This window comes from Symphodus melops (assembly GCF_947650265.1).
Source record: "Symphodus melops genome assembly, chromosome: 8".
Taxonomy (NCBI): domain Eukaryota; kingdom Metazoa; phylum Chordata; class Actinopteri; order Labriformes; family Labridae; genus Symphodus; species Symphodus melops.
The window spans coordinates 24363361-24387436 of NC_136698.1; the positions used below are offsets into that span (position 1 = coordinate 24363361).

Here is a 24076-nt window from a genome sequence, read left to right on the forward strand (position 1 = left end):
ACCTTGGAGTTCTTAAGAGGTTTACAGTATGTGTCACTACACTGTTTGATAATTTCTTTGTTTTTTTTAAAGACTAAGCTAGTTCATGAAATACAAACATTTTCACGAGGTGTATTTGAATAAATTAGTCCTACGCTGCTTGGATATGATATAAATCACATAAACAGAGACTGCAGTAGATCAGTAGATATGTTTACAGGAGGAGTGAGTTAGTCTGTGAGTGTGGTAGCCATCATATTACAGAGATCTTTCAGGAGGCCCTATTTAGAAGACCAAGGAGATGCTGGTTATGTAAAGTTGTTCTGACACAAATAGGGATGCCTGACCATGCAGGACTGTTTATTTGAAAACTTGAAAACATTAATTTGAGAAGAGCCTCAGAAACTATTTCAGCTGCAAAAGTATTCAGTCATACAGTCCATTGATGAAGTCAAACCGTTGTACTAAACAGTGTAAACATTTGTTCTTAGCCTTAAAAGACACTTCCAAATATCATCAACTTAATAGTTGTATGCAATAACTTAGAATTTGGTGAATATATAAATTATTGCTCCGTAGTGCCTCTAGTGAAAATCTCACTTTTGAGGAAAACATCAACTGACATCACAATGACCTGTATCTGAACCCTGCATTATAAATTCAAAATAGAGTAAAGTTGATATTGTGCTCATATTGTGCATTTGCATATAAAAGGAAATAACAGTGGGTTATCAAGAGGTATCCATTAAAACCAAATTAGTAGAAAATAACTGCCTTTTATGTTTAATGAGGAGTTCAAGCAAGTTTTGGTATGTTTTTTTTTGTCAGTTACATAGTTCTACTGTATTATTCTCACAGATGTTACAGCCCTGAACTCCTCAGATTGAGCTCATCTGCTGTCATAAATCGCATGTGCTATGGCCCTGTGTTCAAGGTGTATTTATGAACTGCATGCTTTTTAGTAAGTCAGTGTTATTGCTAAAGCTGTGCCAAAATAGTTGAAAAGATGCATAATCACTTGTGCTTCACACACAGCTGTTTCCAGGAGTCCCTTTAAACACAGCTGCTGCAGTTTTGTGTGTTTCAAACACTCCGCCCATGTTGTTCCTCCCTTCCCAGTCCCTAAAGCTGTCACCTCAACAACGGGCAGTAAAAGAAGCTTTTGTGCTCACCAGGTCCTCAGAGAAAACACCAAAAGCACGGGGCCAAGTGCCTGATGACCGTTAGTGTAGTTTGTATTAAAAAAATCTGAAAGGGGCATTTGAAAATGTGTTAATAATGGTGGCAAAGTGGCAGGGCTCACTGTTGAACAGTGAGACTATTGTCTTGGCTCTCTTGGAGCCTGCTGGAGAGATTAAGCACCCAGAGAAGAGATGAGGTACAGAGGAGAGGTGGTGGTGATGGGAGGGGGGGGGGGTCGCAGGGTTGATTTGAAGGGCTTGGATGGTGGTTTGGAGGGAGGGGGCTACCTCGCTCAATCTCTCACCCTCGCTCTCTTCCTCTGGTTTTAAATGAAAAGTCAGAAAGGGGGAACGGGAGGCACGCAGTGTTGTAGTGCTTTGGGGCCATGTGTTTTGTATTAGTGAGGACAGGGTGTCTGGCACCAGGATGGAGAGTGGGTGGTGCACGGAGAGTTTAGGTTGTGTGAGGTTGGGAGGTTACAGGACATTTGGATTTCAGATATGGAAGAGTATATGAGATTCCACAAAGAGAAAGACCAGTGTTTGTTTGTGTATCTCTGTTTAGGTTCACTTGGCAGACCCAACAATCATGTATAAAAACAGTAAACAAACATAATGCACTTGGACATTCCATTGACTGAAATTATGACCCCTCATAACGTCGTTAAGTCCAGCTAATGTTTGTCCAACCCTTACTCTCTTTCTGTTCACGGGGGAAACACACTGTACTTTACACTATCTCATCAGTACCATCGAACCAAGTGATGGTAGTAATTACCAATCAAGGGTGCTCCATTGTAAGATGTTCTTTTTGGCATGAACATGCATTTATGTAAAACCTCAAAAATGCGTCAGGGGAAGCTCCCATGCTTTACATTTATTTGTTCTTTAACTGAACCCACAATGAACTGATGAAAACTGTGAAATGACTCAACAGAATACAAACACATCCTTTATTCCAAACATTAATCATTGGTACATCCAGATAGTTAGGATGGGAAAGACTGAGTTACTGACCTATTAAGTTGAGGTAGGCTACTTAGGAAAATAAAGCTTGATTTGAAAGGTTTCTAACTGAAGAGACGTCAAAGCCACCTCCCCTAAAACACATGCAGGTTTCATGCAGCCCGTTAGATGTCACCGAATAGTAAATAACGATGTATAGCAACATAAAAAAGGAAATATGCTGATATGAAGTGGACTGAAAAAAACACCCCCCTGCCCCTCTCTGATCAACAAATTTTACCTCTAATTATTGTAAAAACAGTCATTTAAAATCAATATTAAATGATTTTATTTATAATTATTAGATCACCCAGAGGTTAAAGTGTTGTGCTGATCACTTTAAAGATTCAGCCTGACATCACTTCTAAATACTGTAGCCAAATGTCGCAGCTTTATCACCAGCTGTCATCAGACCTTAAAAATGTCATCATAACTGAACATTTCAATCCGAAAACATGAAAATATTGAAAATAATTGTCTTATTGTCCCATTAACTAAAGGCAAGTCAAGTTTATTTACATAGCACATTGAACAACAAGGCAATTCAAAGTGCTTCAAAGCAGATTTGTCTCCACCAGCTCGATCAGATACTGACGTTGCAGTCGTCAATGGACTCAGACCAGGACAGCCTATCACCAGGAGCCCTGCAAACCCTGCAGAACAAGGACAGAGCATACAGGCAAAAACTGCAGGTCTACCAGGAGGCCCAGCAGAGACAAGCACAACTTGTACAGAAGCTTCAGAGCAAGGTGTGTAAGAATAGTCATCACAACTAAGCAACACTAAAACAAAATAAGATTTTTTTTTTTAATTGTCCATCATATATTTGTTTTCTACTAGGTTCTTCAGTACAAGAAGAGATGTGGGGAACTAGAAGAACAGGTGCTGGAGAAAACGTCAGAGTCTGAGAAGATGAGATTGGTGGTAAATCTGCAGCAGCCCCTTTCCAGAACATGAATTTCTTTAAAAAACATTCTTGTCTAAAAGTCTGATCTTTTGAAGCCAGCTACTCTTTGCATCAAACCTCAATGACTTCAAGTAACAGTGCCTGGCTACTTATGAAATACGAAAAGCGGATTTTTTTTTACTGCTTTTTAAACAGAGATCAAGTCCAGTAGATATGTTCAGATCTTTACTTAGTTCAACACCTGTCAGAGATTGGGCCTGTACTTTCCATCACTATTATCACCATACTGTAAAAGGGAATGTTATTTAAATGAAATTATTTAATCCCTCTAATAGGATTAAGAGAACAGTGCTGATGCCCATGTAGGCCCAACAATTTAAACAGACACATAGTGTTAAGTGTTAGTTTTTTTTTACCTTTAATTTGTCCTATATTTGTATTCATGACCAATCAAGGTATTAGAGATATGAACTTCAAAGCTTGATCAAAAGGCAACTGGACTGGTTGAAGATTTTGATGACGTTTCACCTCTTCTCCAAAAGGCTTCTTCAGAACTAATTCTTTCTTTTCAATGTTGTTGCAACACAAATCTATCTTTCATGCACTTTGAAAAGGAGTAAAGGAGCCACCATGCATAAAGTAAAGCAGGGATTCGTCATATTGTGCGTTTATAATATGCTTAATTGTTAGACGGTTTTAAACCATCCAAATCTATGCACGTTTGGATTAGTAGATTTACCCTGTGATTATGTTGAATTATAAGGAGAAGTATGAGGTAACACTTGCTCCTGTTACTTTTTACTTTGTAGTTTTAGCAGGATGCTAACAGTAGTGTTGTTGTTGTTGTGTGCTCAGCTGCAGGCCCACCTGGACTCAGCCCAGCGTCAGCAGAGGATTGAGCAAGACCTCAATGTGGCTATCCAGAATAAATCTGCTCAGCTGGAGGAGGAGCAGAAAAGGTGAGAGATGGACGCTGTGCGGTGCAGGGTGGGGAACTTGTTCCGCTTTACTCTTTAAGAAAGGGTTCATATCCAGACATCAGAAGAGTTACAGGGAGTCGCTTTTTGGATGCAGACCTAGAACAGTAAATAAATGGAAAAGCCTGTTTAAAATGTGCCCCTGTTGTACTTCTTGTTGAGCAGCTGGAATCGAACAGAAATATTTCTGTGAAATGCTGAACCAGATAAATATTCACAGCAGTTCTTTGAGATGGCCTGCTGTTTTTCCTGACCCTGTTGCAGAAAGATGGCAGAACTTGACCTTGGCAACTAATCTTAATGTTCAATTTGTCAAAAAAAAAATTAATGGGACTATGTTCGCTTTGTTTTCCAAATCATTTATATGACATTTTACATCAACTTGTGCCAATATTTGCAGCTGAGGCCAGGATTTACTACCCTATGATTAATGGAGCAGTGGAACATTATTTGAAATGCCCATGGTAGAAGCTCTGCCAGGACCTGATAAGTTTAATATAATATTACTTACTGCTACCAAGCTCTATCCACTAAAACAATTTTTCATGTAAGTGTAATGTAGAGATCAACTTTACAACCATGACTTTTTACTTAATCCCTCTTTCCGTATGGCTCAATTTCCTTTAACACAATATCACCACATACACGCAAACATTGGTTTGGCTTCCTCTCAGACAGATAACCAAACATTAAAATGTGGCTTGTTTTTACTGTAACAGAGTGTGTGTGTGTGTGTGTGTGTGTGTGTGTGTGTGTGTGTGTGTGTGTGTGTGTGTGTGTGTGTGTGTGTTTAGTGTGAGAATGATGTAAACATTTTTGTAAATGACTCTACGAGTAGATCTGGTGTAAATTAAATCTAAGTTGACACAGGCGCTGTAAAACTGTCACACATGTTCACCCTGTAAGCGTGGTTGGCAAGGGTGTTTCTGCAGGCTACAGATGGAACATTGATATGTTAGCTCTCCAAAAGAAAGGGTTGAGGTGATGCAGAAGAGTTATAGAAGGGTTTCAAAACAGTTGTTTGACAGTGTAGAGGGGACAAATGATCTCACAGTAGCATATCCCTTGTTAATTTCAGGTGTGCCAACCTCAGCCAAGTTAACTCTCTGCTGCGGGAACAACTCGACCAGGCTGGCACTGTCAACGTTGGACTAACAGAGAGCCTGTGGAAGGCTCGTGAAGACATGGATTTCTGTGATAATCGTCTGCGCAGAGAGCAAGAGGTGAGAATAACAACAAAAAGAAAGTGCCCGAAAGCAACACAGAAAGCTCGAGTTTATTCCCTTCTGCACAAAGATTGTGCAATTAAACTCCTGTTGAGTTCACATGGGGTAGGAATTCCATTCATAGCCAGTTTAGTCAATTCACTCTCATTCCCTGTTCATTTCATTGCTATGATTTTTGAGTTGTTGTTTCCTGTGAAAACATTCCAACTGCTGAGAGGGAGGAAAATTTTGTACAAACAATCTGGCGTTCGTGCTGCAAATGGGCTACATCTGTTGATTCAGGGAAATCCAATTATTTGTATGTGTGCCAGCTTGAGTCCAGGAGTTCTAGTATTACATGTGTTTGGGATTACAATAAAATCTAAGGTGTCATCATTTGTTGTGAACAACCATCACCATCAACCCTCTACCCTTCTATCCCCTTCTTGCCTGCTTCTCTCTGCAGACTTGCGCCTCCCGGCTCTGTCGAGAACAAGCTCGTGTCAGAGCTCTGTGGCGCCAGGCCGCTTCCCTGCGGAGCACTTTCACCCAGCTAAGGACTTTCACTGACAGGTGAGTGTGGCGCTCTGCCAGAAGCCCTCGAGCGACTCAGGAATCCACAAGAACCCCCCACCTCTCTTATGTCTCACACTCACGAGAGCAACCACAACCCATCTCTCTCAGCCGAGGATCAAAGAGGATTAGGTCAACAGGGTCGCCAGTTCCCCTGCTTATTGTTTCCTTACTGGGGGGACCGGTGGCTTAAGGTGTCTAGCTTCACTGTTGAAATCATCAATCAGGACAAAGCCGGAGCCCTATAAGATGTGGCTTCTATCATGTTCAACCACAACGAGAACAACTGCAGTGTAATTTGCTCTTACAATGATTGCTCAGCTCATAGACAGCTGTGATCATGTCACAGGCAAACGGTAATTTAAACTGAAGACACTTCAAAGTGAGCCCTAATCCAAGTTACAATAATGGCTCACAACTGTACAACAAAAACTGCATGTCATGCCTCTTTACAATTTTTAAATCTTTATATCTTTTAATGATTCCTGGATGTTATTTTGCATATTATTCTTATCAATAGGACTCTAGCTGATATGCGTGGGGAGTGCATCGATGCCAGCAGACAAATGCAGGCTGCCTGCATGAATGTAGAGGCCAGGATAAAACATGACAGCCCCTCTAGTGGTGTGGGGATGTCTGCACTGGAGAGGCAGCTGAAGGAGAAGCTGAAAGAGGCCATGCAGCTTCAGGGTCGCTGGGATGCAGAGAAAGTAGAACTGAACTCAAGGTAAAACTATCTCTACAGCTATGATATGTGTCATTCCCACAACTTGCTCTCTTTCTGTCAAGATGACTTAAAGGGAATAAAAAAGGACTGATTGTCACCTGTATTCCAGTCGATTTCCCTACTATGGCAAAAAGTCTTTCTGTGGGTATTTTTAAGAATATTTTAGAGACGCTGTCTCCAATATGACGCATAGAACTGAAAAACTAGCTCGCAGCAGTATGGATTGTTACTGTGATTTTGATGAATACCTCTCATGTTTATTGCTATTGGCGATTGTAACCACCAATCAATATGTGACAAATCCCTCAATCACCTGCTTTTAACCCTTTTAGCTGGTTCACCCTTTTTATTATAACTGCATTGAGAAAATATGGAAAACTCTTGACTTTTCTCTTTTAAGCTGAGACATATTTACCCATTAATTGGGAGTCAACTAATTGTAATTGTTCAACTCATAAGTAAAGATTGCTTTTTACGGTTGTAATGCAGCAACAATTAGACCGTATGTCATCCTTGGACTGACAGCTAAAAATCTGAATCCATATGTTTCAGCAGTCTGTGAATGGACTGACAATGACTTCTACAAAGAAAACAAAACATTCAGAACTAGTTTGAGAAATAATGGACATGAGGTTGTCTATAGTTCAATCCTTTGATCAATTATAGAATCCACACAGGAAGGAAAAATTCAATCCTCTAACTGGAACCCCAGAACTTTGATCATTAAAACCCTCCACATCAAGCTTTTTTCAGTGACTACACCTCATGTCCTGTAAAGAGCAATCCAGCCTTTTGTCCCATCTCCTGTGCGCTTCATACAGAGGTTTCAGGAATGCTTTTGTATTCTTCATCTTAGCTCGCTTTTGATCTTGATAAATGTCATGTTAAGAGAGTTAAGAGAGTCGTTGTTAATTCTGTGAGGAGAATATGATAGTGTCCGTGGCCTGGTAGAGGTGGTTTACATGCCAGTCTTGTCGCTTTAATAACTCAGAGAACCATGTGTATTTGTGATTTCATTCCCTGCCCGTTTACATGCATGTTGATCTCCATAGAGTCCTGGAGCTGACTGACACCGTCAAGCACCTTCGTAGCCAGAACAGTGAGAAGGAGGCTAGTCTCGACACCATGCAGATCAGTCTGGACAGGATGGTGAGACCTTGAGAATCACAACAGGGGGGTGGTAGATAGACGGTTGGTGAGGGGGCTAAATCGGCTGTTGTCTGGACCTCAGACTTGATAAACACCACAGTTTCCTTGTCTAGAGAGCTGCCGTCTGGGGAATGTCAGGCCTGCTTTATGTGTGTTTGTTATCTGACCTAAATGGCTTCCTGCTCAGGAGACGAGGAGAACAGAGGACAAAGCAGAGGTGGAGGTTCTCCACGCAGAGATCCAAGCCCTCCAAAAGATTTTATGCCACATTCAGCAGGTCAGAACGACAACACTTTGCTAAATCTTCATTAGGCTTGAACAAAAACAAGTTGACTCTTTTCCCTTTTATATCTGCCGCATCCAGCTAGTTGGTGAAAAGGGCGATAGCAGTGGCTTTGAAAGTGTGTCCGCCTCACCTCTTCATGGCCAGTCTCCACTGAGGAACTCAACTCTGATGGCTGTGCAGACTGCTCTCTCCAAGCACCAGAAACAAACACAGGTCACAGAAAAGCTTGTTTATGTTGGTTTCTCCCCGTTTCAATATTTTAGAACAATGACCCCTCATCTTTAGGTAGCTAGTACCGAAGGGACAGACTTTTCTTTGAAGACACTTTTAAAAAATGAATGATACTTGAAGGAAAAATTCAAATGCATTTAAGAGATAATCCAAAAAAAACCTTAAATAAGTGTTATTAATAATGAAAAAGCAGTAAAATACCTTTTTCTAATTGTGTTCATGTAGAAAAAGAGTAGCGCTTAGGGTCTTTTTTTTCCGATCTCTTCGCCTGAATGTCATTTAACCTTTTGAAAGGCGCTATTGACATCAGCAGCGCTCTTGTTTAAAATGTGTGATATTCCCTGGATTTTTGTTTGTGTCTTGTACCCAAATTCTCTTTGCTTCATGTCTGCTGGAGTAGATACGATCTTAAATATAAAACATACATTAGAAAGCTAATTAACTAAGCTAACTAATTAGCTAAGTTAACAGTTTTCACAGACCTGCACGATTTTCTTCTCAGTGCTCAATAATACAAGCACTACCAAGCGCACAGCCTGCCTTTTTCTGCCTGACAAAAAAATGGTAGGTGGACACAAGGTTTAAACCTGTGCTACTCCCAGGTAACCTCATTGTCCACATACTTCATAGCACATGAGTAAGACAGATGTGCTCAAAAACAGTGTTGTCTTTTTCATTGATAAATATTGCATTGTCTTACTTCACTTGACCAACCGACCTATCTATGAGGCATCCAGAAGTCCCTTAAATATAAAATTCTATCAGGGAAAACATTTCTGTGATTAAACTGCTCTGGTCCACACTGCGTACTCTAATGAGGTTTGACAAGTAGATACTGCTTAATATAAATATGTCAAAAGCAGAAATAGTTGGGAGAGAATGTTTTAGAGAGATATATTAAACACAGTTTCTTTACTTACCCACCACAGGACCTGCACGGGCGTTTAGATGCGGCACTGGAGCAACTGAACACACTGCGTGATCACCAGCAGGAGAGGGACACAGAGAGGAGAGAGCTGGAGCAGAAGAGCCAGGAAGCAAGGAAGGAGTGTCAGGAGGCCAAAAAAGCTCTGGAGGAAAGTCTCAGAGACAGCAACAAATACCGCTGCTCACTAGAGCTGATTTCCAGGTAAGCTATCATGATTTATGATGCTCTTATTAACCTTTCCCTTACTCTTGCTCATTATTATTGCTCTCACCCTCTCGCGGTGCAGACCCTCAAAAAGCCAGGTGCTAGCCACAAGCAAGCATTTAATGAATAAACCTTATGAGGTGCATCTCTTATTGAAAGACTCCTCACTTCATTAAACAAGTGAAAAATGGAGCTGTATGATGCATCATGAGGAGAATTTGATTTGGTAGTGGTTTAGCACCATCAGATGTTGTTCTGAAGTTATTAAAGGAAAAATCATAATAACTGCAGATCGTAGTTACACTGCACAGTCCGACAGGATGGTCACACATCTTTGATTATATTGAAAATACTCAAAGTTTTCACAAGGATAGAAAAGCTCAGCTGTTTCACTCTGCAGTAAGTTTTTATACACACTACTTCAATAAAAACAGTAAAAAGTGATCAGTGTACTACATCTATATACCAAAGTTTAATTTGTGACTTTTTTCAGGGGGTGCTGCAGCACCCTCAGCACCCATACCTCCCACAACCCTTGCTTTGCTTTATGTTTTATCAAGTGAACTACTCTAATCACAGACTTATTAAATACATTGATACAACCCTTTATAAGAGGTGATTTTGATGTTGTTAAATGCCATTAAATCAAGTTTAGCTAAACAATGATGTTGGTGACAGAAAACAAACTCAGCAACCTCTCTCTGTCTCTGTCCCTGCCTCTCTCTACCTTCATGTCCCACAGTGAGAAAAGCCGCCTGGAGAAGCTGCTGTCAGGACTGCAGCAGGAGGTGGACTCCCAGCGTGCTGAGCTGGAGACACTGCGAGGTTCATCACTGGAGCTGCAGAGACAGCGAGACCTCCTGAGGCAGCAGAGGGAGGATCTGGAGATGCAGCTGTCACGGCAGCGCACAGAGGCCCAACGAGGGTACAACACGAGCAGAGGAAGAATGACAATTACACAACACACAGCCCGTCACCCATGATTGTTTTCAAGCTTCGTTTGTTTAAAGTTCAGATCAGTAACACATGTCATTCTCCGTCCAGCAATGCAGTAAGATGACATTTGAATGAAAATGTAAATGATTTACATTGAATTACTGCATTTATGCAAGCAAAAAACTTTGTTCTTCTCTTTGAGGGTTTCTTTTGCTAAAAATGTTTGATTAGCTGAGAACTGGAGCATGACATGCGATACAGCACAAAAGTATCTCCCTCAGTGTTCTGGCCATCGGCACCAACGTTTCTCCATATTTTTAAGTGGAGAAGGATTACTGTAGAGAGATTTTGTTTATAAATAATCTCTGTGAGACAAATAACAGTGTTAGAGAGTCATGCATTTGCAACATTTTGTGTTTCAGTGAGAGGAGTCTTGAGGAGCTTGAAGGGAAGCACTCAGATTTGCGTAAGGAGCTTGTGACAGTAAAGGAGGCTCTGAGTCAAATCATTCTGCAAAAGGAAATGTTGGATGATGAAAAGGCCAGCCTTGCTCTGGCGCTCAGCAAGGTACACCACTTTGAAATTAAAACCAGAGAACCTAATATACTAGCTAACCTTTTGATAAATTGTGCTTGTTCTAAAAGGATACACACAAGGGACTGACAGAAACAAACACAAATGTAGACTGTTGAAAGAGTGTACATGCTGGAATTCTGCATTTTCAGCATATTTGTGTGAATCAGAATCTGCAAATATGAAAACTCTTTAGCATTCATAATTCTTGGGATACCATCATGAGTTGTGCTGACAAAAAGAAAACAGATAAAACTTACCATATTAGCGCTGGAGATGTAAAGGCAACAATAATGTCAGAAAGTGTATTTTCAATTTGCCAGCGGAAGCTAAATAGTCCAACATAGAACATCTTATCAAGTGAGCAGGCAGAAGTGAATCAGTGAATGATTTCAGACTGGCTGTCAGAACCAATAGCAAGATATTTAAGACTTTACAACTGAATAAACGACCCTGCTTTTATTTTGAATTGAATAAGGTCCTCCTGGTAGATTGAAGGTTAGGACATTGACTTCACTGCAGACAAAATAACTTGTTACGGGTCAAAAGTAAAAGAAAACAGCAATCGTGAACAGCAAAAACCTGAAATGGTTGATTTCATTTGTCTGAGAGTTTTTTAAAGTCAAATAAGACATTCAAAGATGCAGGTGTGTTGTTCTTTTACATTACTGTGACCACAGGGAGACACTATGCAGGCTCAACGGTGTGTCCAAAGGGACAAAGTAACATGCAATTAATCGTAATAGAAAAACATCAGACCTTAATTGATGATGATTAACAAGTTAATGCTGACAGCCCAATTTCAGACACAATATAACACAGTAGCTTACTGGTCACATGGCATTGTGCATGGTTAATCAGGAACAGCCTAAACAGTTTGACCTTGACTGATTTTCCTAATAAGATTCCATTTGAAGGTTCAAATTATAATAATAATATTTGTGATGTACTCAACAGATGGAGTCCCAGAGTGCTGCACATGAGTTAGCCCTCACCAAACTGCACAATCAGGAGGCTACCCTGAAAGATTCTCTGACCAAAATGGCTGCACTGAGCGAAGGCTTAGCCAAAGACAAGGTGGAACTTAGTCGTATTCTCTTGCAGGTCAGTAGATGTTTGTTTGTCCTGCAACACCTATAAAAGCCAGAGGTGAACAAAACTGATGTCTTTTTTGCTTAATTCACAGGCTGAAGGTGAGAAGGCAGAGCTTGGTGAACGAAGACGGGAAGCTGAAGTGGAGCGGGCAGCAGCCAGGGAGGAGACAGCGCGGCTCCAGCAGGAGATGATGAATCTGCTTGCAGAGAAACAGGCCCTGGAGAGCTCCCACGGTCATGTACAGGATCTCTGCCAGAAACTGGAAACAGAGCTGAGCCTGCTGCATAGGGAGAACGCTCAGGCTCTGGAGCAACAATCCCAGGTCAGAGGCCCCAGACCATTTCACACACTTCAGCCTCCGCCCTCCCATATCTCACCACCTGGGAGAACCATGTTATTATTAATAGCTTTCAGCAGGTTCACAGAGCTCATTGTCACGTTCAAATGTATTGGAGGTACTGGAAACATCTGCCATGTTTTTTTCTCTAAAATGGGTTATGGAGTCAGGCTGAGCCCCACTCTGTATTTTATGGGCAACTTGGGAGATAACAAACAAGGGATCCTCATGAACAAATGTGAACTGGAAAAGATAAATAGATAGACATATTATATCCAGTGGGGTTAGCCGAGAACCAATAAATTAACACCTAAAGTATTCCCACTCTTCCCTGAGCAGATCCCTGCTTCTCCGAAGAATGACAAGAATCCTCTTCTGTTTTGTTATCTGTTCTGAATGTGAAACTGGGATATCCATGTTGATCCCAGCTAAAATAAAACAAACTTAAACAATTTGACAAATTCCATCCAAACATTTTTAGATAGCTTATCTGTGAAAATAAATGACTATGTTTAAAACAGGCCCTGGATTGGACATCCTTTGCACCAAGCTAATGTTATCCCTCTTATTGGGCACCACATAGATGTTATTCATCCACTTTAATATTTACCTAAGGAGAGGCTGGAAGACATTGTGTGCTAATATGTAACTTGAGTTAGTTCGTTTCGCTGTGGTTCAGAATTAAATTACTGCATTTGTTGCTTTTCAAACAATCTGTTGCAGGGAAATCTTCGAAATTGCAGAGACTCATAATAGACTCAACCATTGTGTTGAAGTCTGCAAAGTATACGAGGGAGACTCATTTAGATACTACAGATAGTTTCCTTCACAATATATGTCTTATTATTTGGTTATTGCTACAAGTCAAACTAAGAAATACACAGTTTAAAATTCTGAGAAATAAGCTAGGTAAGTGTTGTTCAACTTCATTAAGATGAAGATATCAACACTGTGTTCATGTCTGGATATGAACATGAAGACAGCACCCAGGAAGGTCAGTGTACTACAAAGGACTGGTAGATTGTGGGGAAACAGCTAGCCTCCAAAGTTGAAAGAAATTTGACCCAATAATCTTAAACTCTTTAATTAACACTTCCTGTCATGTTTTATTGATCTGAATTTAAACAGTAATGTAAAGATGAGAGGTTATGGTTTTAGGGAAAACTCAGGTGCTGGAAGCATTTTTTGGCCAGGTCCGTGGAGGTTTCTTGTCACAGGGAGGTTGCCAGGCAAACGGGGGAGACTTCAGGATTACATGTGGCAGGCCAAAAACCCCTCTAAAAACCCAAACATGATTTTTTTAACACCTGTTTTTTGTGCGTATCAAACACTCAACATTTAAAGTGTTAACTTCTGAGCTTTAGAGATGCTGATGGCCTGTTTTGCACTGGACAGAGGGTTAGCTGAGTGGTCACTTTTCTAAAGCAGTTACAGTCAAACCTTTAATAAATAATCCAGATGGACTGATGAGCACCGCTGTTCTAACAACTTAACATGTAGCTACAGAAGTTTCCCTCTCGCTATCAGCCTGTCTTCATTAAGTCTTTAACGGCATCAATATTAACTTTTAATTTCTTGTGTGTTCTGTCTTTTCTCGTCAACGCTGGCTAACAGCTGAGATAAGTATGAGTAGGAATCAAAGAGTTGCAAAGTGGAGATACCATAAGTGTCTAAGGAAGGGGTGCTTTATTTTGTTCCTAAGTTTACCATTTTCAGAAAGCTGTTCACAGCAGTGCTCTTCATTTCTCTGCTTACTTTTTTATTAGGGCTTGATTTTTTTGTATTATTATTTTTTGGATAATGGGTAATGGGTATACTGGGAGTGCAGTGTACAGTATGTTTTTTTTTGTATCTTCTATCTTTATTTAACTATGGGCATCTAAGCAATCTACATTTAAGTCTATTTTTCATTGTAAGAGACCTTCTAAGTATACTGAATTATAAAAAGAAAAGTCTCAGAATCGTCCTCAGTTCATGAAATAATCAAAGTTGTGAAGTTTTTAAACGTCACTTTGAAAGTTCTGCATTAACTTTCATTCTAGATAAAAGTCCTGTGCTGTGCCAGAAGGATTTACATTAGTGGAAAAAATCATAACCCCTCTGGTCACTTTGGTTTTGCTTTAGGCGATGCATTTATCATGACGCTGCATTTCAATTACAGAATGATAATGAATCCCGTCAGTCTTTTAATTTGTGTTTTAAAACCACAACAAGCAGGGTGTGCTCAATTCAGAATCAGTACAGCTAATGTGGCTGCATCAAAAGGTTATGAGGTCCATTCTCAACCCAACAGTTACACATTACCAAACATTATGTAACTTTGAATGCTCCTTTTGCTAGCTACACTTCTACTGCTTTGTATGCTGTTGTTTGCAGTAAATGCTTGAACTCTACAGTCGGTATTCTTTCCTCTTAAAGTAAATAGGATAACTCAGACTACTGATTCCTTTTGTGTTCGTGTGTGTGTGTGTCATTCGTCAGGTCAATAAGCAGATGCAGAGTTTGTCAGAGGAGCTGTGTGCGTGCAGGAAGGAGCTTGAGACACAGACCACAGCCCTAAAGAGAGCGACCCATGACAGGGAGGAGCTGGCCAAGGACAAGGCTGCTCTGGATGTCAAGCTAAACACTGCTGACCGAAAGGCCTGTGGACTCACGCAAGAGCTGGTTGCACTTAGGTCAGAGAGTGTTTGTTTATTTGTTTTCGGGGTAGGATCTTTTTGACTCTATTTCAAATTGGAGAAACATTTTGCACCGTTTACAGTAAATTGCATCTGTCTTTATGGTTAAAGGACTGGATTGGGGTTTGGTGTGTATCTGGAACAGTTATGGTTTGATTAAGAGTGTAAGGATTATATGTTCAAGTCAATAGAGTCCCCCTAAAAGCACCATTAAAAACAGTGAGTGTGTCTTTGTGTGTTTATTGAAGTCAGACCAACTGCAAACGCGTATTTAATGTTGTTTTGACTCTCTAAAGCACAGCCAGTCACATGTAACAAGAGTCTTTAAGTAACATGGTTTTATTTGGAAAATACTCATGATGGATCATTGGATTTTATGATCTTCTACACCTAGCGGTTCAAAGGTCCTCTTTTCAGAGCGCTAACCACTTTACCACTGTGTTCCAGAGCAGAGAAGGAGTCCCTGGAGACAGTGCTGTTTGAGAGCCAGGAGTTGGCCTCGTCTCTGGAGGCAGAGCGCACCAGGATGGAGGGGGAGAGGCGCAGCTTGCTTTTGGCTAACGAGGCCTTGACGCGTGAGTAGCCCTCTCCCTTAGAGACCCTACTGTCCTCCGTGCCAAGGCTCCTAACCATGAAGTCTTTCCAACAGCCCACTAGAGATCCATATTTCAGCTGTGAGCTCTGCAACAGCTGGGCTGCAGGATCACTGAGGCTGATTTTTCAGCTGACAAGGGTCCCAACACTCCACACATTCACACATGGATCGGATAAGTGGTGTTAAGCTAGCTTGTTCCACATAAAAACATGACTGGATATTCCCTGTAAATAAAACTCAAAATAGATCTTTTAGGGTCTCCATCTAAATTTTTGGTGTGATTGTGACAAATCTGCATAGGTGATGTAGCTCGAGTTCGTGTGGATGCTGAACATCAGGTGGCACAAGCAGCACAAGAGCATGCTAAGTTGGAGGAGAAGCTGGTCCAGGTGGAAAGGAATTCCCTGCTGACCCTGAACAATAAAGAGCGAATTCATAGAGAGCAACTTGAAGCAGAACGACAGCGAATGGTAACTTTCGTAGAAACGTTGCCATAATAACATTTTATTCCTGACTTCTTTCCCAACTACAAATTGATCAGGAGAGTTTGTGTTTTCTGCGGATGACAGGAGCAGCAGCTTGCAGAACTTACTCTTCAGCGTGAGCAGGCTGAGGAGCATCTGCGTAGACAGTGTGAGGAGCTGCGTGTGCACAGACAGAGGGAGCTGCAGCAGGTGCAGGAGGAGCAAACCAAGCTGCAACAGGAATTCAACCGAAGCCTCCTGCAGGCTGAGAGTGAAAAACAGCAGGTGTGTTAGGTGGTCATAGTCTTTTTTTTATTATTGATGCATTCTGAAATTTTTTTAGCATTTTAAGGAATCTGAAGGTATAGAGAATTGTCTTCAAACCACAGAATAACAAGAAGTTGATTTACAGTTGCACAGTTGTTCGTCAATCCAAACCTGCATACATCCTCATGCAAGATGCCTGCTTCATTGCTTTTACCTGAGTAATTTATACGTTGTGTGTCCAAGTACAATGGTCAAAGTTTTTATGAACTCTGACCTAAAGTCTGTTGTGACCAGGCTTTGTCCAAGAAGGAAGCGGAGAAGGCTTCCCTCACAGAGAAACTAGCATCCCTGCAGCAGGATCTTATCAACGCAGGCATGGAGCATGAGCAGATGCAGAGGGAGGCTCTTAGCAAAAATGAGCAGGATAAGGTGAAATAAAACAAGGCAACAATGGGGGGTTACTTTTTTATTCTTTTTTTTTTTGCACATCACTCATCACACATTTACTTCATGTGTACCATTGTATTCTAGGACACCATATCTGTCCTTCAGGTGGAGCTGCAAAGCCTACGGACTCATTTCGAAGCATCTTTGAGCTCCCACGAGGATACCAAAAGGAGTCTAACTGAGCAGGTCAGAGAATTGAACCAACAGAGGGAACATACACAACAAGAGGTAACTTCAAACTTTTGACCATTATGCTTGTTGTTCAAAGAGATCAGTCGAAAAAAATGTTCTGCCCATTTTGTCTATTCTTAAATGGATTTCAATACCTCAATCTGCAAGTAAGAAATACTGATACAATATCCGTACGAAACTTAATTTCAAAACAGTACACATCTTTATGGATGTGTTATGACATTTATATTGTTGTTATCTTTGAATAAACAAAAGGATAAAATTTAGAACAGGACAGGCACTGATTTCTAAAGCAAAACCGCACAATACAGTGTTTCTTTACTGTTTTTAATTACTGGCCTCATGTATGTTTTTCAGGAGATCTTTGCATACTATTTATTATGATTTATTAAAAACCTCAACACCGAAAGAATCCTTAGCTCAATAGCTTTGGAGCCACTCAAAAGGAGCTAAGTTAATGTTGGGAGCAGCTTGGCTCACAGCTACTCTGGGTGTTCTTTGTCTGTTCAAGTGTCAGCGATGCTGACTTTTAACGATTTGTAACCTATTGTAACAAAATAAGTTGCAGCCCTAAAAAATCCATGTAATACATCCATCTGAACCATCTCTGGTGGTAGCACAGAGAAACTTGTTGACGTGTTATAAAGGCTACCATGTTGGAGTAGCGAATAGGAATTACTTTTCAGTGAAATGTTCCGATTTTTTTTAACAGTCTGTGAATAATTGTTTTTGTCCTTGCATTCACTGACATAGTCACAAGTATCCAATCCTGCTCCTCTGGCATAGAAATGTATAGGAAATTACAGATTGTTTGGATTGGCACTGGATGGGAGAGCAGGGATATGACTCTAGAGTGAGTTGGAGTTTGCACTAATTAGTACCAGTGTGAGCAAGAGCCAATTAACATTGGCTGGTGTTGACATTGGCCGATGCCACAGAGCTTAACTATCATCAGGGTGCCATCAGTTATGCAAAGCCAAATCCTCCAAGAAGAGCTTGTGTCCAGCGCTCAATATCTGTGCCTTTATCCTGTCAAGTTTCCCGGAGGATAATTAGTTTCTCTGACCTTAATATCAACATAAAAGCACAATTAGAGACTATAATTTCTGGCCAGTGACAAACCTCTGTGAGCCAAACAAAAGCTGTAAATCTCATCTCTTGAGGTTGCTTGAGGTCAGAATTCCAGGCACTGGGTCGCTGGGCGTTTTAGTAAAACAACAAGCTCACAGTCACCTCATTACGATGTTACTGCAGAGTAGTAAGGGCCTCACCATGCTTTGATTTAAAAGTGTGGTTTCCCTAAAAGGGGGGATTGTTTATCTGTATGGGACTTATTGGTTTCCATAGAAGAAAAAAAAACGAGGATCATCCTGTCTTCCCTCTGTCTCCTTAGTCTTGTCAGAATATAGTGAATGAGGTTTTTAGGAGCCAGAGCAGAAGACTTTTGAGGTTTGGAGAGCCCTCCCTATCATATATCAAATGAAGCTTCAACGACGCTGTCATATTTGGCCGCTACCCCTGCTCGTTTCCTTGTTTGATTATTTTTTTTACTTATCCCATCCAAGGATTCTCATGTCAAGGCTGTGACAAAGGAGGAGTGAGAGTGTGTGACAGAGAGCTTAAAAAACACTGGAGAGGAAGAAAGCAAGCGGAAGAGGGCAAGAAGAAGGGAATGGGGGTGGGGGGGAATATGGTCTCTGGTACCATCATATGAAATCAAAGTTTGAGTTAACCCCTTGTGCAAATAAGCAAGTGAGGGAGTGTTTATTTTCTCCCTTGCAGCAGTGAAAGGCCGGCTCTGCTGGGACTCCAGGTCCCCGTCTCCCATCCATATAATGCAACGCTGCCGCCCTCATATTCTCAGCCCTTCTCCTCCAAAACCCCCCTCAAATAAATCAGATAAAATAAAGTATAATTGACCAGATCAGCACTGGCTTGTTTTTTCTCACATTAGAGTTTATGAGAAAAAAAACCTCTTGTGTGGCCTTTGAACATAACACTCCTCCTCATCCTCCCCTCGCTAACCCTCCTTCCTTGATACCACCTGGGGGGGCAGGAGCTGCTGTTTGTCAAGTTGCTGTCCGTGGATTCTTTACACTTCTGAGCTGCAGTAAGGAGATGGGGAAAGGCAGCACCTGGTTCAGGCCCAACTGGCTCTTATCCATGCCCAGATAAGCTCTGTCCTCCCTGTTTCTCCTCCTATACACAACAGGTTACCATAAAACTGATGTTGTACATACAGCACTTCACATAGGGGACGTTGAGGATAAGCTTTCAAACAATGATGCTTGAATGTGTTATCTGATCCAAAATCTGCCTTCAACTACACTGAAGGATTTGATTATGTGATTATTTTATACAAAACGTGTTTGAGCTTTTGATGACCTGCCGGTAACAGACACACGTACGCTTTTAGTTTTTATGTTTGTCAGTTCATTTACCGTAAATTCCGGACTATAAGCCGCTACTTTTTTCTCACACTTGATTTTACTGATTTTTCTTATTAATTCATGAAACACTAAACTGTTTATATCCAGTTACATTTTATATAGCTGTCACATTGAGTTTTAAAACAAAGGAAAGGACCCAGATACCGAAACTAAAACTAATTTATACAAACAAATAAGAAGACAAAAGCTTACAATTGCCAAGACTCCATTATACACAGGTGAGACTAGTGACACAGGTACAAACAATCAGAGCAATCACAGGCACAAAGAAACACCAGCCACAATACACAAGGGCAAAAAAACCATAAACACTAAAAACTACAACTAAAGAATATCAAAAGAAAACTATTCAGGATACAGAGATACACGAGGATATAAACGACAAAATAAAACAATTATGTCTAAGCATCAACAGCAAGGCTCAAACTGAACAAGAATATTTAATGACATATTAAGAAAAAAGAATGTATGTATAGATGGCAGATATCTGGAAGCAGTTTACAGTAACAGTGCAAATAGTATGCTGTGATGATTCTTTTCTCTTATATGACTCATGATGATATAATGGATACATGAATGCAGAGTGTAAACGTCTGCTGCCAGCCATTAAATGCTGATGAAGTCATAATTCACAGTTACTTAACACAATACTTGAATGTACCAATCTCCTTATATTTATGTAAGAAGTTGAATGATGTCACTTTATTTATTTTAGTACATTTTTCGCATCTGACAACTAGTTTGATATAAAACCGTAAGCAGGTCCTGCTCAGCTTGCAGAGAGGAGCAAACACATGGGGTTCAGTTCAACTTTTATGTTACTGGAATCCTGCTGATTCGTTGCGTATCAGTTCATTTGTGAAGTTACTGTTCATCAACATTCCTTAACGGATGATCTTAGAAGTGTTAAGTTACCGCAGTAAGTCCTCGTGATGTGATCATTTGTTTAACAAGGATCCCTTATACACCACTGAATCATTATGAGTCATGCAATAGCAGAACATTAAGTATTTTATTTTTGACCTTTTTGTAAAGTGTTGCGTCGTTTATATTCAGCTCATGAAACAGAGGTGAGCTGTTGATCGACAAAGAGCTCGTGATTCATAATTATTGACATATGCCTTTTTAATTTCCACAATCTGGTCATAAAGTTAGAGGGCCTTCGTCGCCAGCTGCAGGAGGCAGAGGATGCACACATCAAAGGGAAAACTGAGCTGATTGAAGCTCACAGAGACCTCCAGGAGTGTGCACAACAGAGGGATAGGCAACGAAAAGAAGCCCTGGACCTGAGAAGACTCTTGGGGGATGAGACCAGGGAGAAGGAGGCGATACAAGCCTCTAACCAGGAGCTGAGAGTTTTTATCAAAAGAGCAGAGAGTGACAATAGCAGGTACAGCAGTCACACTTTTGTAATTATCTAACAGTTAGATATTTTCTGTTATTTAACTTTGAATATGTATCTACAAGCTTAAGGCGAGCTGTAGAGGAGCGAGAGCAGAAAGTAGCTGTCTTGGAGGACTGCAAATCCTCGATGCACCAGGAGGCAAACACGCTGCGTAGTAGCATGCGAGAGCTGGAGAAGTCCCGCCTGCAGGCTCGCAGAGAACTGCAGGAGCTGCGCAGACAGGTAATAAAATCACAGAGTTTACTCATTTCCAACCAATCATGTTTTTCAAGAAAGGGTTAACTCCAATAATTGTGTGCTGTGTTAAAACGAGCAGGTGAAGGTACTGGAAGGTGAGAACGGCCAGCAGAAACAGGAGCTGCGAGAGCTGCAGGCCCGGGTGTGTCAGGAGGAGCAGAAGGAGGAGGAGGCACGGTGTGAAGCTTTCACTCTGAAGCAGAGAGTGCTGGAGTGCGAGGCTGGCAGAGACGCGGCGCTGAATGAGGTAGAAGGCCTCCGGGGATTAGTCTGTTAACAACATGCTAGAGCAAACATTCCACTTTTGCATACATACTTGAAGAATACCTGCCATACTCAAGAGAGAATATGAACCCTAACACACTGCATATACTACTATAACAGGGAGCTGGTGTCTTGAGTTAACAGAATAAAAAGTTAATATTCTCACTCTGCATAATGTAATGTAGTGTTTTTAAACCTCTTCACTCATTTACAGAAACCATGATGTTATTTTTAGGGTAAAGTGTTAGTCGCTAAATAACACTCAGGATTTACAGCTGCACTGTTTTGAATCAGTGTGTTGTTCCTGTTATATTCAGCCTGTTGAACACAGTTCATGACAAAGAAAATAAAGTTTTTCTTGCGACTGGTTTTCATGTTTGCCTAGGTTGCAGGACTGCAACGTCGTGTGCTTGAGCTGGAGAAATTGGAGCATCAGAACCAAGATCTGCTTCAGGAAAAAGAAGTCTATCAGCAGCAGTGTGACCAGAGGCACAGTAAAACCACCGCCCAGCTGGAGGAAGCACTGGAGGAAGCCCAGATCCAGGTGAAGGAACTCTCTGCTCAGGCCGGCCTTGCTGAAAGGAGGGTCCAAGGCCTTGAAGAGCAACTAGGTCTAGAAGATACCACACGCAGGGAGCTTGAGCTCAAGTTGTCGGGGTTATATTCAACTCTGCGCCGTACTGTTTGCTCCAGCCATACAAGGCTTTCAGGCACACCTGGATCCCATAGAAGGTCTCCCTCTTCATGGAGAAACTACCTGCAAGCAAAAGGTATGCACATGTATTTTCAGAATATTCTGTTAGGATGCCAATTTTTATTATAGTGCATGCTTATTTATTATAGTGCATGTTACAATAGAAGGATCTGTGTTCACTTTATCATGTGGTGTAGATGAAGAGATGGACTTGGACTCAGTGCACGCAGCTCTACGGGAATTTCATCAGGAGCTCAGGGACACTCAAAGAGAAAGGGTATGTTTGAACTTCTTAATTACTGTTTAAAAAAGGCTCAGGGTCACAACCCCCAAACTCTGAGTTAGAGGGTTGGTTGAACATTTTTTTATCTTGTTTTTTTTATCAAATTTTTTGACAGAGACTTCTTTTTTTAAGCTTAATTCCATAAAACGACACAGAGCTTTGTTGTAGGAGTGGGGAACACTAGATATCTTTAAATTGGAATATAACAGGATGAAAATAAGTTGGGTTTCAAGGAAGTAAAATCTTTGAGGTCCTTTCGACCAATGATGCTAACTTATGCACATTCAAAGAACTTTTTAGCTAGGCGAGGAGTCCTTCACTTACTTAAAACCAAAGTCCATGCTGTTGTGCTGAAGAAACTGTCATTAAGGTTAGCAGACAAATAGATTCATTAAGAAATTGAAATGTTTTCATCACATGTGTCCAAGAAAATGTCTGGGGATCTATACTTTAAATTTTCTAAAGTGTGTCTATTAGTTTTATGGTTGTTGGAGACTCTTTACTCAGCCATTCCCGTGTTATTGTCAACCAGCAATTAATATCAAACTCTGAGCTGATATTTGATCTGATCCAGGTCAGTAATCTCATGTAATTTCTACATTAATTTCTGCTCAACATGTGTTCTTCCTTAGGATGAAGCCAAGACTCAGGTAATTAGTTTAAGTCAGCAGGCGACCGAGCTCCAAGCAGGCCATGAGTTGTCAGCTACCAAGCTGCTACAACTACAGAAGTCCTTAAAGAAATCCGAGCAGGGTAAGTGATCCTACAAACACTGAGAATATCAGTTAATGATTCTGTTTCTATTTAAGCACATTAACCATATTCTTTCAGAAAAAAGAGAGGCAGCAGAGCAGTTGCACAAAGCGCGCACATCCATGTCTTTGCATGAAGAAGCTGTACATCGTGCAAAGGAGGAAAAGAGAAAAGTTGAGGAGGAGGTGGCAAAATTAAAGCTAAGTCTGCATGCTGCTGAGGCTGAATCCAGGACACTGCAGGTAAGTAAAAAGTAAAAGGACAGACATAAACCCTCACAGCATATATCATTTTTAGCAAATTCTGCTATTTCATAGGACAAGTTGGAGCTCTTGCAGGGCTCAGAATCTCGTGCATATGAAGAACAACGGCAGCTGAAGGAGTCTCTAGAAGCAGCAGAAAGCAGGGCAAGCCGCCTGGAGCTCTCCCACCGAACCCTTGAAGGTGAGCTACAGAGAGCTCAGCTCAGGGCAGCAGAGCTGGATGCAGAGGCAGGGGCGCTGCACGAGAGACTCACCGAGCTGAGGAGGAAGCTGGGTGAAAGCGAGGATAGGTGTGCAACGCTGAGGGTCAGCGAGGAGAGGTTATCCACGTCGCTGGCTCAAGCTGAGCAGCACGAGAGCCAGCTGAGAGAACAGATCCATAAGCTGTCTCACACTTTCAGTGAAAACAGGAGCAGCAATGAAACTCTACAGGAGCAGATCACACAGCTGCAGGGATCTCTGACTGCCAGCGAGCAGGACCGAAGGATGCTGCAGGTACAGAATATCACCCTCTCATCATAACACAAGATAAATCAAAGAGAAAGTCACAAGTTGTAGTTAAATGTTATGCTACAGTTAGAAAGGTAGTCCTTCACTTGAACCTAAAACAAATGTTTTTCTTCTTAGAATAAGGGTGTTTGATTGAAACTTCAAATGAGATGAATAGCCACATTGTCAGTGCCTTTTCTTTGATTTACCATGCAGCTAGTGACATTCACAGTTCCACACTGAGCATTTTCTATTTACATTTGCTGCTGTGGTTTTCCTGAAGGACCTCAAAGACCAAGCAA

At 41.1% G+C, this 24076-nt stretch overlaps 1 protein-coding gene across 3 annotated transcripts in view; it reads left to right on the forward strand.

Moving 5' to 3' along the window:
• crocc2 (ciliary rootlet coiled-coil, rootletin family member 2) overlaps positions 1-24076 on the forward strand; it is a 35485-nt gene that overhangs the window by 6657 nt on the left and 4752 nt on the right. For 2 of the 3 annotated variants that reach the window (XM_079349658.1, XM_079349659.1), the window contains exons 4-31: positions 2744-2914; positions 3006-3089; positions 3928-4031; positions 5128-5272; positions 5721-5827; positions 6348-6554; positions 7607-7703; positions 7891-7980; positions 8068-8202; positions 9150-9349; positions 10095-10277; positions 10711-10855; positions 11819-11965; positions 12048-12278; positions 14775-14968; positions 15419-15546; positions 15867-16036; positions 16136-16315; positions 16592-16726; positions 16829-16972; positions 20538-20776; positions 20854-21013; positions 21108-21275; positions 21678-22062; positions 22184-22263; positions 22902-23022; positions 23101-23264; positions 23340-23780. In XM_079349658.1, the coding sequence (XP_079205784.1) occupies positions 2744-2914; positions 3006-3089; positions 3928-4031; positions 5128-5272; positions 5721-5827; positions 6348-6554; positions 7607-7703; positions 7891-7980; positions 8068-8202; positions 9150-9349; positions 10095-10277; positions 10711-10855; positions 11819-11965; positions 12048-12278; positions 14775-14968; positions 15419-15546; positions 15867-16036; positions 16136-16315; positions 16592-16726; positions 16829-16972; positions 20538-20776; positions 20854-21013; positions 21108-21275; positions 21678-22062; positions 22184-22263; positions 22902-23022; positions 23101-23264; positions 23340-23780 (4755 nt within the window). The remainder of the gene's footprint in view (positions 1-2743; positions 2915-3005; positions 3090-3927; positions 4032-5127; positions 5273-5720; positions 5828-6347; positions 6555-7606; positions 7704-7890; positions 7981-8067; positions 8203-9149; positions 9350-10094; positions 10278-10710; positions 10856-11818; positions 11966-12047; positions 12279-14774; positions 14969-15418; positions 15547-15866; positions 16037-16135; positions 16316-16591; positions 16727-16828; positions 16973-20537; positions 20777-20853; positions 21014-21107; positions 21276-21677; positions 22063-22183; positions 22264-22901; positions 23023-23100; positions 23265-23339; positions 23781-24076) is intronic. The other variant, XM_079349660.1, reaches the window with a different exon arrangement.